General features: G+C 46.6%; 1 protein-coding gene across 2 annotated transcripts in view; it reads left to right on the top strand.

Annotated features, from left to right (window-relative positions):
- The window catches only part of LOC119973207, a 296,257-nt gene that overhangs the window by 232,107 nt on the left and 47,885 nt on the right, over positions 1-16,265 (top strand). Inside the window, exons 16-17 of one of the 2 annotated variants that reach the window (XM_038810862.1) lie at positions 316-447; positions 11,087-11,189. In XM_038810862.1, the coding sequence (XP_038666790.1) occupies positions 316-447; positions 11,087-11,189 (235 nt within the window). The remainder of the gene's footprint in view (positions 1-315; positions 448-11,086; positions 11,190-16,265) is intronic. The other variant, XM_038810864.1, reaches the window with a different exon arrangement.

Below are 16,265 nucleotides of genomic sequence, written 5' to 3' on the forward strand. Positions count from 1 at the left end.
AGGCCATTGTGTTTAGACAGCAGCCAGTAAGAAAAGAATCAAGGTCAAAAACAACATGGCTGGAATGTTTTCTGTTGAACTGCCTGAAATATCATGGAGATTCACCCCACAAGAGTACAAGAGTAACAATACAAAGTCTTGGTTTGGGGCAGAAGGATTGCCCTCTGAACTCCAAGCCTGTCCAAAGCCACGGCCTCTCTGCTCACTGTACTTCTATCTAACTGCAACCTCTCGTCCTCAGCACCTCCTTCTGTCAGTTTGGATCTCAGGATCTTGGTAAATTAATGACAATTTTGCTGTGTACTCTCCCTCCAGCTTACCCCTGTGAAAACTGAGGGTGTCAAACCGTCAATGCTGATCCCAAGCCTCCGAATAATGATGTGTATGATCTGTGCAAGTGACTTCACCCTGACATGGAGGCGGCAGTATTGTAACGCATGTGGGAAGGTAGGCCAACTCTCTGCTCCATCACAGCCCACTTACAACAGCTATCTGCATTTATATTGTGACTTTCACACTGAAATATAGCGAAGTGATTCAGAGGAACAATCAAACAAATTTTGTTTGAATTAGGTTTGTTAGGATCTAAAGAGATCCTAGGACAAACAATCAAAGATTGGTTAATGAGGGAGCTCAGAGCCTCAGCAACTCGAGGCACAGCCACCAGTGTTGAAGTGATCGGATAGGTGAGAGGCCTGAATTAGAGGAGATATTAGTGCAGATATTTTGGAGGGTTGTGGGGCTGGAGGGAGATAGGGAGGGCAAGGCTGTGAAGGGATTAGAAAACAAGGATGAGATTTTGAAAATTAATGTGTGGTTTGGCCAGAAGACAAAGTAGGTCAGCGAACATAGGGGTAACGGGAGAAATGGGACTTGGTGTGAGTAAGGACCTGGAAAACAGAGTTTTGGATGACCGAATGCTTACGGAAGATAGAATATGGGAGAGAAGCCAGGAGAGGGTTGGAACAGGCAAGACCATGAGACATAGGAGCAGAATTAGGCCACTCAGCCCATCAAGTCTGCTCCGCTATTCAATCATGGCTGATATTTTCTCATTCCCATTCTCCTGCCTTCGCCCTTAACCCCTGATCCCCTTATTGATCAAAAACCTATCTATCTCTGTTTTAAAGACACTCAGTGAATTGGCCTCCACAGCCTTCTGTGGCAAAGAGTTCCACAGATTCACCACGCTCTGCTGAAGATGTTCCTCCTCATCTCTGTTTTAAAGGGTTGTCCCTTTAGTCTGAGATTGTGTCCTCTGGTTCTAGTTTTTCCTACAAGTGGCAGCATTCTCTCCACGTCCACGCTATCCAGGCCTTGCAGTATCCTGTAAATTTCAATAAGATCCCCCCTCGTCTTTCTAAACTCCCAACGAGTACAGACCCAGAGTTCTCAACCGTTCCTCGTACGACAAGCTCTTCATTCCAGGGACCATTCTTGTGAACCTCCTCTGGACCCATTGCAAGGCCAGTACATCCTTCCTTAGATACGGGGCCCAAAACTGCTCACAGTACTCCAAATGGGATCTGACCAGAGCCTTATATAGCCTCAGAAGTCCATCCCTGGTCTTGTATTCTAGCCCTCTCGACATGAATGCTAACATTGCATTTACCTTCCTAACTGCCGACTCAACCTGCACGTTAAGCGTGACTAAGGGCTCCCGATCCTTTTGTGCTTCTGATTTCCTAAGCATCTCCCTATTTAGAAAATAGTCTACACCTCTATTTCTCCTTCCAAAGTGCATAACCTCACACTTTTCAAGATCATTGTATCATAAGAACATATGGAGCAGGAGTAGGCCATCTGGCCCCTCGAGCCTGCTCCGCCATTCAATGAGATCATGTTTTTTGTGGACTCAGCTCCACTTTCCGGCCCGAACACCATAACCCTTAATCCCTTTATTCTTCAAAAAACTATCTATCTTCACCTTAAAAACATTTAATGAAGGAGCCTCAACTGCTTCACTGGGCAAGGAATTCCATAGATTCACAACCCTTTGGGTGAAGAAGTTCCTCCTAAACCCAGTCCTAAATCTACTTCCCCTTATTTTGAGGCTATGTCCCCTAGTTCTGCTTTTACCCGCCAGTGGAAACAACCTGCCCGCATCTATCCTATCTATTCCCTTCATAATTTTAAATATTTCTATAAGATCCCCCCTCATCCTTCTAAATTCCAACCAATACAGTCCCAGTCTACTCGACCTCTCCTCATAATGCAACCCCTTCAGCTCTGGGATTAACCTAGTGAATCTCCTCTGCACACCCTCCAGTGCCAGTACGTCCTTTCTCAAGGAGAACAAAACTGAACACAATACTCCAAGTGTGGCCTCACTAACACCTTATACAATTGCAACATAACCTCCCTAGTCTTAAACTCCATCCCTTTAGCAATGAAGGACAAAATTCCATTTGCCTTCTTAATCACCTGTTGCACCTGTAAACCAACTTTCTGTGACTCATGCACTAGCACACCCAGGTCACACTGCACAGCGGCATGCTTTAATAATTTATCATTTAAATAATAATCCCGTTTGCTGTTATTCCTACCAAAATGGATAACCTCACATTTGTCAACATTTTATTCCATCTGCAAGACCCTAGCCCATTCACTTAACCTATCCAAATCCCTCTGCAGACTTCCAGTATCCTCTGCACTTTTCGCTTTACCACTCATCTTAGTGTCATCTGCAAACTTGGACACATTGCCCTTGGTCCCCAACTCCAAATCATCTATGTAAATTGTGAACAATTGTGGGCCCAACACGGATCCCTGAGGGACACCACTAGCTACTGATTGCCACCCATTAATCCCCACTCTTCGCTTTCTATTAATTAACCAATCTATCCATGCTACTACTTTACCCTTAATGCCATGCATCTTTATCTGATGCAGCAACCTTTTGTGTGGCACCTTGTCAAAGGGTTTCTGGAAATCCAGATATACCACATCCATTGGCTCCCCGTTATCTACTGCACTGGTAATGTCCTCAAAAAATTCCACTGAATTAGTTAGGCACGACCTGCCCTTTATGAACCCATGCTGCGTCTGCCCAATGGAACAATTTCTATCCAGATGCCTCGCTATTTCTTCCTTGATGCTAGATTCCAGCATCTTCCCTACTACCGAAGTTAAGCTCACTGGCCTATAATTTCCTGCTCTCTGCCTACCTCCTTTTTTAAACAGTGGTGTTACGTTTGCTAATTTCCAATCCACCGGGACCACCCCAGAGTCTAGTGAATTTTGGTAAATCATCACTAGTGCATCTGCAATTCCCCTAGCCATCTCTTTTAGCACTCTGGGATGCATTCCATCAGAGCCAGGAGACTTGTCTACCTTTAGCCCCATTAGCTTGCCCATCGCTACCTCCTTAGTGATAACAATCCTCTCAAGGTCCTCACCTGTCATAGCCTCATTTGTATCAGTCGCTGGCATGTTATTTGTGTCTTCCACTGTGAAGACCGACCCAAAAAACCTGTTCAGTTCCTCAGCCATTTCCTCATCTCCCATTATTAAAACTCCCTTCTCATCCTCTAAAGGGCCAATATTTACCTTAGCCACTCTTTTTTGTTTTATATATTTGTAAAAACTTTTACTATCTGTTTTTATATTCTGAGCAAGTTTACTCTCATACTCTATCTTACTCTTCTTTATAGCTTTTTTAGTGGCTTTCTGTTGCCCCCTAAAGATTTCCCAGTCCTCTAGTCTCCCACCAATCTTTGCCACTTTGTATGCTTTTTCCTTCAATTTGATACTCTCCCTTATTTCCTTAGATATCCACGGTCGATTTTCCCTCTTTCTACCGTCCTTCCTTTTTGTTGGTATAAACGTTTGCTGAGCACTGTGAAAAATCGCTTGGAAGGTTCTCCACTGTTCCTCAACTGTTCCACCATAAAGTCTTTGCTCCCAGTCTACCTTAGATAGTTCTTCTCTCATCCCATTGTAATCTCCTTTGTTTAAAAACAAAAACTAGTATTTAATTTTACTTTCTCATCCTCCATCTGTATTTTAAATTCCACCATATTGTGATCGCTCCTTCCGAGAGGATCCCTAACTATGAAATCATGAATCAATCCTGTCTCATTACACAGGACAAGATCTAGGACCGCTTGTTCCCTTGTAGGTTCCATTACATACTGTTCTAGGAAACTATCGCGGATACATTCTATAAACTCCTCCTCAAGGTTGCCTTGACCGACCTGGTTAAACCAATCGACATCGAGATTAAAATCATCTGCAAACTTAGCAACAGTGCCTTTAGTTCCTTCTTCCAGATCATTGACGTATATTGTGAAATTTGTGGGTCCCAAAACTGACCCCTGAGGCTCACCAGGAGTCACCGGCTGCCAACCTGAAAAAGACCCTTTGATCCCCACACTCTGCCTCCTGCTAGTCAGCCAATCCTCTATCCATGCCAGAGGTATGCCTCCATACTAGAGGTAAGAGAGGCATTGGGTGGAGATTGAAGCAGCAGATGAGTTGAGACTGGAGCAAAGAAAGTCTATGTTACACAGCTGGAAATAGGTGGTCTGAGTGATGGAGCGAACGTGTGATCGGAAGCTCAGATTGGGGTGAAATATGACACAACGTTGGTGAAGAGACTCATTCACCTTCAGACTGTTGAGAGGGGAATAGAGTCAGTGGCTGGAGCCAAAGATAATGAAAAAAAAGTGAAAAATGAAAATTGCTTATTGTCACAAGTAGGCTTCTAATGAAGTTACTGTGAAAAGCCCCGAGTCGCCACATATAGTTCGAGTACTAAAGATATAGTTCGAGTACATTAGATGGGTCATTCTTTGTACAATGTGTGCAGGAGGGTTTCCTGACACAATATGTTGACAGGCCAACAAGAGGCGAGGCCACATTGGATTTGGTTTTGGGTAATGAACCAGGCCAGGTGTTAGATCTGGAGGTAGGTGAGCACTTTGGAAACAGTGACCACAATTCGGTGACCTTTACGTTAGTGATGGAAAGGGATAAGTATACCCCGCAGGGCAAGAGTTAGAGCTGGGGGAAGGGCAATTATGATGCCATTAGACATGACTTAGGATGTGTTGGTTGGAGAAGTAGGCTGCAAGGGTTGGGCACACTGGATATGTGGAGCTTGTTCAAGGAACAGCTATTGCATGTTCTTGATAAGTACGTACCAGTCAGGCAGGGAGGAAGGGGTCGAGCGAGGGAACCGTGGTTTATCAAAGAAGTGGAATCTCTTGTTAAGAGGAAGAAGGAGGCCTATGTGAAGATGAGGCGTGAAGTTTCAGTTGGGGCGCTTGATATTTACAAGGGAGCGAGGAAGGATCTAAAGAGAGAGCTGAGACGAGCAAGGAGGGGACATGAGAAGTCTTTGGCAGGTAGGATCAAGGAAAACCCAAAAGCTTTCTATAGGTATGTCAGGAATAAAAGAATGACTAGGGTAAGAGTAGGGCCAGTCAAGGACAGTGGTGGGAAGTTGTGTGTGGAGGTTGAGGAGATAAGCGAGATACTAAATGAATACTTTTCGTCAGTATTCACTCAGGAAAAAGATAATATTGTGGAGGAGAATGCTGAGACCCAGGCTATTAGAATAGATGGCATTGAGGTGCGTAGGGAAGAAGTGTTGGCAATTCTGGACAAGGTGAAAATAGATAAGTCCCCGGGGCCGGATGGGATTTATCCTAGGATTCTCTGGGAAGCCAGGGGAGAGATTGCTGAGCCTTTGGCTTTGATTTTTAGGTCATCATTGGCTACAGGAATAGTGCCAGAGGACTGGAGGAAAGCAAATGTGGTCCCTTTGTTCAAGAAGGGGAGTAGAGATAACCCCGGTAACTATAGGCCGGTGAGCCTAACGTCTATGGTGGGTAAAGTCTTGGAGAGGATTATAAAAGATACGATTTATAATCATCTAGATAGGAATAATATGATAAGGGACAGTCAGCATGGTTTTGTGAAGGGTAGGTCATGCCTCACAAACCTTATCGAGTTCTTTGAGAAGGTGACTGAACAGGTAGACGAGGGTAGAGCAGTTGATGTGGTGTATATGGATTTCAGTAAAGCGTTTGATAAGGTTCCCCACGGTCGTCTATTGCAGAAAATACGGAGGCTGGGGATTGAGGGTGATTTAGAGATGTGGATCAGAAATTGGCTAGTTGAAAGAAGACAGAGAGTGGTGATTCACTTTGGAAAGAATAACAGAAATGCGGAATATTTGGCTAATGGTAAAATTCTTGGTAGTGTGGATGAGCAGAGGGATCTCGGTGTCCATGTACATAGATCCCTGAAAGTTGCCACCCAGGTTGATAGGGTTGTGAAGAAGGCCTATGGTGTGTTGGCCTTTATTGGTGGAGGGATTGAGTTCCGGAGCCATGAGGTCATGTTGCAGTTGTACAAAACTCTAGTACGGCCGCATTTGGAGTATTGCGTACAGTTCAGGTCGCCTCATTTTAGGAAGGACGTGGAAGCTTTGGAACGGGTGCAGAGGAGATTTACCAGGATGTTGCCTGGTATGGAGGGAAAATCTTATGAGGAAAGGCTGATGGACTTGAGGTTGTTTTCGTTAGAGAGAAGAAGGTTAAGAGGTGACTTAATAGAGGCATACAAAATGATCAGAGGGTTAGATAGGGTGGACAGCGAGAGCCTTCTCCCGCGGATGGAGGTGGATAGCACGAGGGGACATAGCCTTAAATTGAGGGGTAATAGATATAGGATAGAGGTCAGAGGTAGGTTTTTTACGCAAAGAGTGGTGAGGCCATGGAATGCCCTACCTGCAACAGTAGTGAACACGCCAACATTGAGGGCATTTAAAAATGTATTGGATAAGCATATGGATGATAAGGGCATAGTGTAGGTTAGATGGCCTTTAGATTTTTTCCATGTCGGTGCAACATCGAGGGCCGAAGGGCCTGTACTGCGCTGTATCGTTCTATGTTCTATGTTCTATGTACTGCGCTGTATCGTTCTATGTTCTATGTTCTATATCCGGCGCCTGTTCTGGGAGGCTGGTACGGGAATGGTTCCAATCTTCTCAACATTTAGCTGGAGGAGTTATTTGTTAATTCAGTATCTGCTGGCAGACATGCATTGTAACAATTCAGATAGATTGGCAGAGTTGACAGAGGTGGTGCTGAGATGGAACTCCATGTCATCAATGTATATGTGAAAACTGACACGATGTTTTCAGATGATGTCACATAGGGGCGGTGTATAAATAGAACATAGAACATACAGTGCAGAAGGAGGCCATTCGGCCCATCGAGTCTGCACTGACCCACTTAAGCCATCACTTCCACCCGATCCCCGCAACCCAATAACCCCTCCCAACCATTTTGGTCACTAAGGGCAATTTTTCATGGCCAATTCAGCTAACCTGTACGACTTTGGACTGTGGGAGGAAACCGGAGCACCCGGAGGAAACCCCCACACACATGGGGAGGACGTGCAGACTCCGCACAGACAGTGACCCAGCACCCTGGCGCTGTGAAGCTACAGTGCTATCCACTTATGCTACCGTGTTGCCCATAAATAGGATAGACCCGGCAGAAGACAAGAGGTAACGGTATAGGATCAGGGAGAGAAGCCATTGCAGGTGATTCTCTGGCTATGATTGACAGATAAGAATGGAGCCCGTTGACAGGGGCCTGACCCAGCTGAACAGCAATGGATAGTGTGATGAATGTACAAAAATTGTTTTATATATATTTGTTGTACTAATGTTACTAAAAACCTTGGTTTAAAATACATACAGGCAGAATGTCTGCTAAAGCTGTGATTAAGGGGTTGTAAAGGTGAGGTAATCATTGATTTTATCCATGTATTTATTTACAGAGAGATGACTAATGGAACATTGTTTACGTTTGGGAAGTTTCCTGGGGTGCAGATAGTTTATTAAGGATTATGCTGAGGTAGAACCCAGTTAATCAGATCATGGGGCATCTTAGTATGAGGTCTGGAGAAGGCCTTATGCTTGGGATATAGATTAATGGACGGAGTTACGTCTGTTTGTAGTTTTACAGTCTGGCATAGAATTTTAGCCTGACAAGACAGAAGGATTTTCAGATTGTTCGTGAAAGGCTCTCTCTGTAAAGGTATTCATAGAGAAGCAAGTAACCCTGATTGTTAACTTTATTTATATGGGCTGGATTCTTCCAACCCGCTCACTGCAAGAACACCACGGGCAAGTGGCGGACAAGAGGCGACGAGAGGTGCAGTCAACATGAAATTCTGTTGAGAACGGAGGAACCAGAAAGTCCCGCTGGAGGGCTGCCTCTGCCGCCGAAATGCACGTGGCTGGTTGATCTGTGAATCCGGCCTAAGAGTTTTCCTTTTAATTAAGATCTGTTTTAACTGTTAATTAGAAAGCTATTATTATGTTGCTAATGTGACTGATTCTGTGTTTAAATTAAGGTTTGTTTTAACATAAAAATACTTACTTGTCATTATTATCACTCTTCTGGTTTAGTAGTCTTCCTTCACAGTCTTACAAACTGCAAATTGTTAGTATTCTTGCACAAAGAGGGTCTGAAGAAGGATGCTCTGGTCCTGAAGACCATAAGACATAGGAGCAGAATTAGACGACTCAACCCATCGAGTCTGCTCCGCCATTCAATCATGGCTGATATTTTTCTCATCCCCCATTCTCCTGCTTTCTCCCATAACCACTGAGATTGTGTCCTCTGCTTCTAGTTTTTCCTCAAGTGGAAACATTCTCTCCAGATCCACTCTATCCAGGCCTCCAGTATTCTGTAAGTTTCAATAAGATACCCCCTCATCCTTCTAAACTCTCAATGAGTATAGACCCTGAGTCCTCAACTGCTCCTCATATGACAAGCTCTTCATTCCAGCAATCACTCTTGTGAACCTCCTCTGGATCCTTTCCAAGGCCAGCACATTCTTTCTTCGATACGGGGCCCAGTACTCCAAATGGGGTCTGACCCTCTCGACATGAATGCCAATACTGCATTTGCCTTCCTAACTGCTGACTGAACCTGCATGTTAACCTTAAGAGAATCGTGAACAAGGGCCGGGCTTCTACCCTACCCGGCGGGCAGAGGGTCCTGGCGTGTTGGAGTGGCGTGAACCACTCCAGTGTCGGGCCGCCCCAAAAGGTGCGGAAGTCTCCGCACCTTTAGGGGCCAAGCCCTCACATTGAGGGGCTAGGCCCGCGCCGGAGTGGTTCCCGCTCTGCCGGCTGATGTGAACGGCCTTTGGCGCCATGCCAGCCGGGGCCGAAAGGACTTCGCCGGCCGGCGTAAGTCCGCACATGCGCCGGCGCGTCAGCGGCTGCTGATGTCATCCCAGCGCATGCGCAGGGGAGGGGGTCTCTTCCACCTCCGCCATGGTGAAGACCATGGCGAAGGCGGAAGAAAAAGAGTGCCCCCACGGCACAGGCCCGCCCGCCAATCGGTGGGCCCCGATCGCGGGCCAGGCCACCATGGGGGCACCCCCCGGGGTCAGATCGCCCCCCCCCAGGACCCCGGCGCCCGCCCACGCCGCCTGCTCCCGCCGGTAAGGTAGGTGGTTTAATCCATGCCGGCGGGAGAGGGTTGACAGCGGCGGGACTTCGGCCCATCGCGGGCCGGAGAATCACCGCGGGGGGCCTGCAAACCGGTGCGACTTGATTCCCGCCCCCGCCGAATCTCTGGTGGCGGAGAATTCGGGACACGGCGGGGGCAGGATTGACGTCGGCCCCGGGCGATTCTCCGACCCGGCGGGGGTCGGAGAATCCCGCCCAAGGACTCCCAAGTCCCTTTGTGCTTCTAATTTCCAAAGCCTTTTTCCATTTAGAAAGCAATCTATGCCTCTATTCTTCCTAGTGAAGTGCGTAGCCTCACACTTTTCCATCTGCCACTTCATTGCCCACTCTCCTAACCTGTCCACGTCCTTCTGCAGTCCTCCTGCTTCCTCAATACTACTTGTCCCTCTGCATAACTTAGAAAACTTAGCAACAGTGCCCTCAGTTCCTTCTTCATTAATCAATATACATTAATGTCTATTGTGAAAAGTTGTGGTCCCAGCACAGACCCCTGAGGCACACCATTAGTCACCGGCTGGCATCCTGTAAAAGACCCCTTTATCCCCACTCTGCTTTCTGCCAGTCAGCCAATCCTCTATCCATGCCAGTATCTTGCCCTTAACACCATGGACTTTTAACTTATTTAACAGCCTCCTATACGGCACCTTGTCAAAGCCTTCTGGAAATCTAAATAGATCACGTCCATTGTTCTCCATTGTCTAATTTCCTTGTTACCTCCTCAAGGAACTCTAACAGATTTGTCAGACATGACCTCCCCTTGACAAAGCTGTGCTGACTCAGTCCTATTTTATCAAGCACTTCAAAGTACTCCGCAATCTCATCTTTAATAATGGACTCTAAAACCTTACCAATGACCAAAGTCAGGCTAACCGGCCTATAATTTCCCGTCTTCTGCCTCCCTCCTATCTTAAACAGTGGTGTTACAATTACTGTTTTCCAGTCCTCTGGGATCCTCCCTGCCTCTGGTGATTCGTGAAAGATCACCACCAATGCCTCCACAATCTCCTCAGCTATCTCTTTTAGAACCTGGGGTGTGGTCCATCTGATCCAGGAATTTATCCAGCTTCAGACCTCTCACCATGTCAGTCATGAGTAACCTCACCATGGCCTATCTGTGTAATTCCCTCCTGTCCGACAACCTTAAATGTTAGGAAGATTGAAACCATTGGGCTGGATTCTCTGTCGTCTGCATCCTCCCAATAGTGTGAGGGTGCCCACAATGGGAAACCCCATTGGCCAGCTGCCGGGACAGAGAATCCCCCTGCCAGCGGGGACGCGCTGCACCAGAAAACGGGTATGCGGGATGGAGAATCCCGCCCATTATCTTTGGCTCCTGCCATTGACGTCATTCCCCTTTCTCACAGTCAATGTGGGTTGTCATTTGAGACTTTGATAAGAGCTGTTTCAGTATTGTGGCAGGGCAGAAGCTGGATTTGAGGGATTCAAATACGGAGTTTGGGAATATATAGACATGGATTTGGGATGCGATAACACGTTCAGGGAGGTTGGAGATGAGACTGTGGTGTATGAGTTTGGTACAGTTGCACTCACATTCTTTTGTCTTTTGTCTTTATCTTGCAGGTTGTATGTCGGGCCTGTTCCAAGAACAAATATCCACTCAAATATCTGAAAGACAAGATGGTCAGAGTGTGTGACCAGTGCCATAGTGAGCTAAAGAGGAAAGGTAATCAAAGTGTCACCAGCAGCTGTAATGTGAAGAGTGAGGGAGTCCTGGAATGTAAGGAGTGGAGTGTGAGGGAGTCCTGGAATGTCAGGAGTGGAGGGTGAGGGAGTCCTGTAATGTGAGGAGTGGAGTGTGAGGGAGTCCTGTAATGTGAGGAGTGGAGGGTGGGGGAGTCCTGTAATGTGAGGAGTGGAGGGTGAGGGAGTCCTGTACTGTGAGGAGTGGAGGGTGAGGGAGTCCTGTAATGTGAGGAGTGGAGGGTGAGGGAGTCCTGTAATGTGAGGAGTGGAGGGTGAGGGAGTCCTGTAATGTGAGGAGTGGAGGGTGGGGGAGTCCTGTAATGTGAGGAGTGGAGGGTGAGGGAGTCCTGTAATGTGAGGAGTGGAGTGTGAGGGAGTCCTGTAATGTGAGGAGTGGAGTGTGAGGGAGTCCTGTAATGTGAGGAGTGGAGTGTGAGGGAGTCCTGTAATGTGAGGAGTGGAGTGTGAGGGAGTCCTGTAATGTGAGGAGTGGAGGGTGAGGGCGTCCTGTAATGTGAGGAGTGGAGGGTGAGGGCGTCCTGTAATGTGAGGAGTGGAGGGTGAGGGAGTCCTGTAATGTGAGGAGTGGAGGGTGAGGGAGTCCTGTAATGTGAGGAGTGGAGGGTGAGGGAGTCCTGTAATGTGAGGAGTGGAGTGTGAGGGAGTCCTGTAATGTGAGGAGTGGAGGGTGAGGGAGTCCTGTAATGTGGATGTTTGTTTCTTTATGTGGATGTGTGTTCATGTGGGTGGGTGTGACTTCATGTGGGTGTGTGTGTTTTTATGTGGGTGTTTGTGTCTTTATGTGAATGTATGAGTCCTTATGTGGATGTATGAGTCTTCACGTGGGTGTCTTTGTGTGCATGTCTTTGTGGGTGGGTGTCTTTATGTGGGTGTGTATCTTTATGTGTGTATGTGTCTTATGTGGGTTGGCGTCTGTGTGTCTTGGAGGGCATGTGTGTGTGTGTGGCCTTATGTGGGTGTGCTTGTGTGCATTACGTGGGTATGTGTGTCTTTATGCAGACGTGCGTGTAAGTATTTCAGCGGGTGTGTGTGTCTTTATAAGGGTGTGTTTGTAAGCACGTGTCTTGTGTGTGCATGTCTTTCTGTTGATGTGCATGTCTTTCTGTTGGTGTGTGTCTTTACGCGGCGTATGTGCTTTATAATGGTGTGTTTGGGTGTGCACATGTGTCTTATATGTGCGTGTCTTTCTGTTGGTGTGCGTATATTTTTGTTGGTGTGCATGTCTTTCTGTTGGTGTGTGTCTCTGTTGGTGTGTGTGTCTTTACGCAGGTGTGTGTCTTTACGCAGGTGTGTGTCTTTACGCAGGTGTGTGTCTTTACGTAGGTGTGTGTCTTTACGTAGGTGTGTGTCTTTACGTAGGTGTGTGTCTTTACGCAGGTGTGTGTCTTTACGCAGGTGTGTGTCTTTACGCAGGTGTGTGTCTTTACGCAGGTGTGTGTCTTTACGCAGGTGTGTGTCTTTACGCAGGTGTGTGTCTTTACGCAGGTGTGTGTCTTTACGCAGGTGTGTGTCTTTACGCAGGTGTGTGTCTTTACGCAGGTGTGTGTCTTTACGCAGGTGTGTGTCTTTACGCAGGTGTGTGTCTTTACGCAGGTGTGTGTCTTTACGCAGGTGTGTGTCTTTACGCAGGTGTGTGTCTTTACACGGGAGTGCATCTTTACACAGGTGTGTGTCTTTGTGTGGGTGTGTGTGTCTTTGTGTGTGTGTCTTTATGTGTGTGTTTGTGGCTTTGTGTGGGTGTGTGCATCTTTATCTGAGTGTGTGTATCTTTATGTGGATGTGTGTATCTTTATGTGGGTGTGTGGGGCTTTATGTGGGTGTGTGTCTTTATGTGGGTGTGTGTGTCTTTATGTGGGTGTGTGTGTCTTTATGAGGGTGTGTGTGTCTTTATGTGGGTGTGTGTCTTTATGTGGGTGTGTGTGTCTTTATGTGGGTGTGTGTGTCTTTGTGGGTGTGTGTGTGAGTCGTCATGTGGGTGTGTGTCTTTATGTGGGTGTGTGTGTCTTTGTGGGTGTGTGTGTGAGTCGTCATGTGGGTGTGTGAGTCGTCATGTGGGTGTGTGAGTCGTCATGTGGGTGTGTGTGTCTTTATGTGGGTGTGTGTGTCTTTATGTGGGTGTGTGTGTCTTTGTGGGTGTGTGTGTGAGTCGTCATGTGGGTGTGTGTGTCTTTGTGGGTGTGTGTGTGAGTCGTCATGTGGGTGTGGGTGTCTTTATGTGAGTGTGGCTTTATGTGGGTGTGTTTTTATGTGTGTTTTTTTGTGTCTTTATGTGGGTTTGTGTGTGTGTCTTGGAAGGCATCTGTGTGTGTGGCCTTATGTGGGTGTGCTTGCGTGCATTACGTGGGTATGTGTGTGTCTTTATGCAGACATGCGTGTAAGTCTTTAAGCGTACATGTGTGTCTTTATAAGGGTGTGATTGTGTGCACGTGCGTCTTGCGTGTGCTTGTCTTTCTGTTGGTGTGTGTTTCTTTCTGTTGGTGTGTGTCTTTACGCAGGTGTGTGTGCTTTATAAGGGTGTGTTTGAGTGTGTCTGTGTCTTTCTGCTGTTGGTGTGCGTGCTTTTCTGATGGTGTGCATGTCTTTCTGTTGTGTGTGACTCTGTTGGTGTCTGTGTCTTTCTGTTGGTGTGTGTCTCTCTCTGTTGGTCTGTATCTCTTTCTGTTGGTCTGTATCCCTTTCTGTTGGTCTGTATCTCTTTACGTGCGTGTGTGTCTTTACGCAGGCCTATATGCCTTTACGCTGATGTGTGTGTCATTTCATGGATGTGTGTCTTTATGCTGGTGCATTTGCCTTTACACAGGTGTGTACGTCTGCACGCTGGCGTATGTTTGCGTCTTTATGTGTGTGTGTGTGTGTGTGTATGTTTTTAAATACGTGTGCATGTGTATCTTTATGCAGACGTGTGTGTGTGCCTTTATGTGGGTGGTGTTTGTCTTTATGAAAATGTGTGTATGTGTCTTTATGAGGATGGGTGTGTGTCTTTATGTGTGTGTGTCTTTATGTGTGTGTGTCTTGATGCAGGTGTGTGTCTTTATATGTGTGTGTATTTATGAGGGTGTGCGTGTGTGTCTTTATCGGGGTTTGTGTGTGTCTTTATGCGGGTATGTGTATTTAAGTGGCCTGTGTCTTTATGCAGGCATGTGTGTGTGTTTTTACACGATTGTGTATCTTTATGTTGGTGTGTGTGTGTGTGTGTGTGTCTCTACGCAGATATGTGTCTTTATTCTAGTGTGTGTATGTGCCTTTATGAGGACACGTGAGTTTGTGTGTTCTTATGCGGGTGTGTGTGTTTTAATGTAGGTATGTGTGTCATTATGTGGGGTGTGTGTGTCTTTATGCCCTGTGTGTGTTTTTAAGTGAGTGTGTGTGTGTGTTTCTTTATGCGGGTGTGTGTGTCTTTATGAGCTTGAGGGTGGTGGGTGTTGTTTACATGGACTTCAGTAAAGCCTTTAACAAGGTGCCTGATGGCAGACTGGTACAAAAGGTGAAGTCACACAGGATCAGAGGTGAGGTGGCAAGATGGATACAGAACTAGCTCGATCACAGAAGGTAAAAGGTAGAAGGGTGTTTTTCTAAATGGAAGTTTGTGATTAGTGGTGTTACAGAGGCTGGGGCCTCTGTTATTTGTAGTATACAAAAACAATTTGGAGAAAAATGTAGCTGGTCTGATTAGTAAGTTTGCGGATGACCTAGAGGAGGGCGCAGAAGGATGGGTGAGTAAATTTGCAGACGACACTAAAGTCGGTGGAGTTGTAGACAGTGCGGAAGGATGTTGCAGGTTACAGAGGGACATAGATAAGCTGCAGAGCTGGGCTGAGAGGTGGCAAATGGAGTTTAATGTGGAGAAGTGTGAGGTGATTCACTTTGGAAAGAATAACAGGAATGCGGAATATTTGGCTAATGGTAAAATTCTTGGTAGTGTGGATGAGCAGAGGGATCTCGGTGTCCATGTACATAGATCCCTGAAAGTTGCCACCCAGGTTGATAGGGTTGTGAAGAAGGCCTATGGTGTGTTGGCCTTTATTGGTAGAGGGATTGAGTTCCGGAGCCATGAGGTCATGATGCAGCTGTACCAAACTCTGGTACGGCCGCATTTGGAGTATTGCGTACAGTTCTGGTCGCCTCATTATAGGAAGGACGTGGAAGCTTTGGAACGGGTGCAGAGGAGATTTACCAGGATGTTGCCTGGTATGGAGGGAAAATCTTATGAGGAAAGGCTGATGGACTTGAGGTTGTTTTCGTTAGAGAGAAGAAGGTTAAGAGGTGACTTAATAGAGGCATACAAAATGATCAGAGGGTTAGATAGGGTGGACAGCGAGAGCCTTCTCCCGCGGATGGAGGTGGCTAGCACGAGGGGACATAGCCTTAAATTGAGGGGTAATAGATATAGGACAGAGGTCAGAGGTGGGTTTTTTACGCAAAGAGTGGTGAGGCCGTGGAATGCCCTACCTGCAACAGTAGTGAACTCGCCAACATTGAGGGCATTTAAAAATTTATTGGATAAGCATATGGATGATAAGGGCATAGTGTAGGTTAGATGGCCTTTAGTTTTTTTTTCCATGTCGGTGCAACATCGAGGGCCGAAGGGCCTGTACTGCGCTGTATCGTTCTATGTTCTATGTTCTATGACACCAAGGGTGGTGGAGTGGCAGATAATGTTAAGGATTGTCAGAGGATACAGCAAAGGCATCTCGACAAATACATGGATAGGATGGGAATTGAGGGATACGGCACTAAGAAGTGCTGAGGGTTTTGGCCAAGGCTGGTATCAGGACCAGTACAGGCTTGGAGGGCCAAAGAGCCTGTTCTTTGATGCATGTCTGTGTCTTTGAGGGGGTGTGTATGTGTGTATGCGCATGTGTCAGTTGGTGTGGGTACCTTTACGCGGGTGTGTGTCTTTACATGGGTGTAAGCGTTTTTACGCTTGTGTGTGTATCTTTATGCATGTGTGTTTTTAAGTGCACGTGTGTGTCTTTATGTGGGGGATGGGTGTGCATTGTGCTTTTATGCGGTTGGGCATGTGTCTTTTTAGGAT

This window comes from Scyliorhinus canicula, chromosome 11 (genome assembly GCF_902713615.1).
Source record: "Scyliorhinus canicula chromosome 11, sScyCan1.1, whole genome shotgun sequence".
NCBI lineage: Eukaryota > Metazoa > Chordata > Chondrichthyes > Carcharhiniformes > Scyliorhinidae > Scyliorhinus > Scyliorhinus canicula.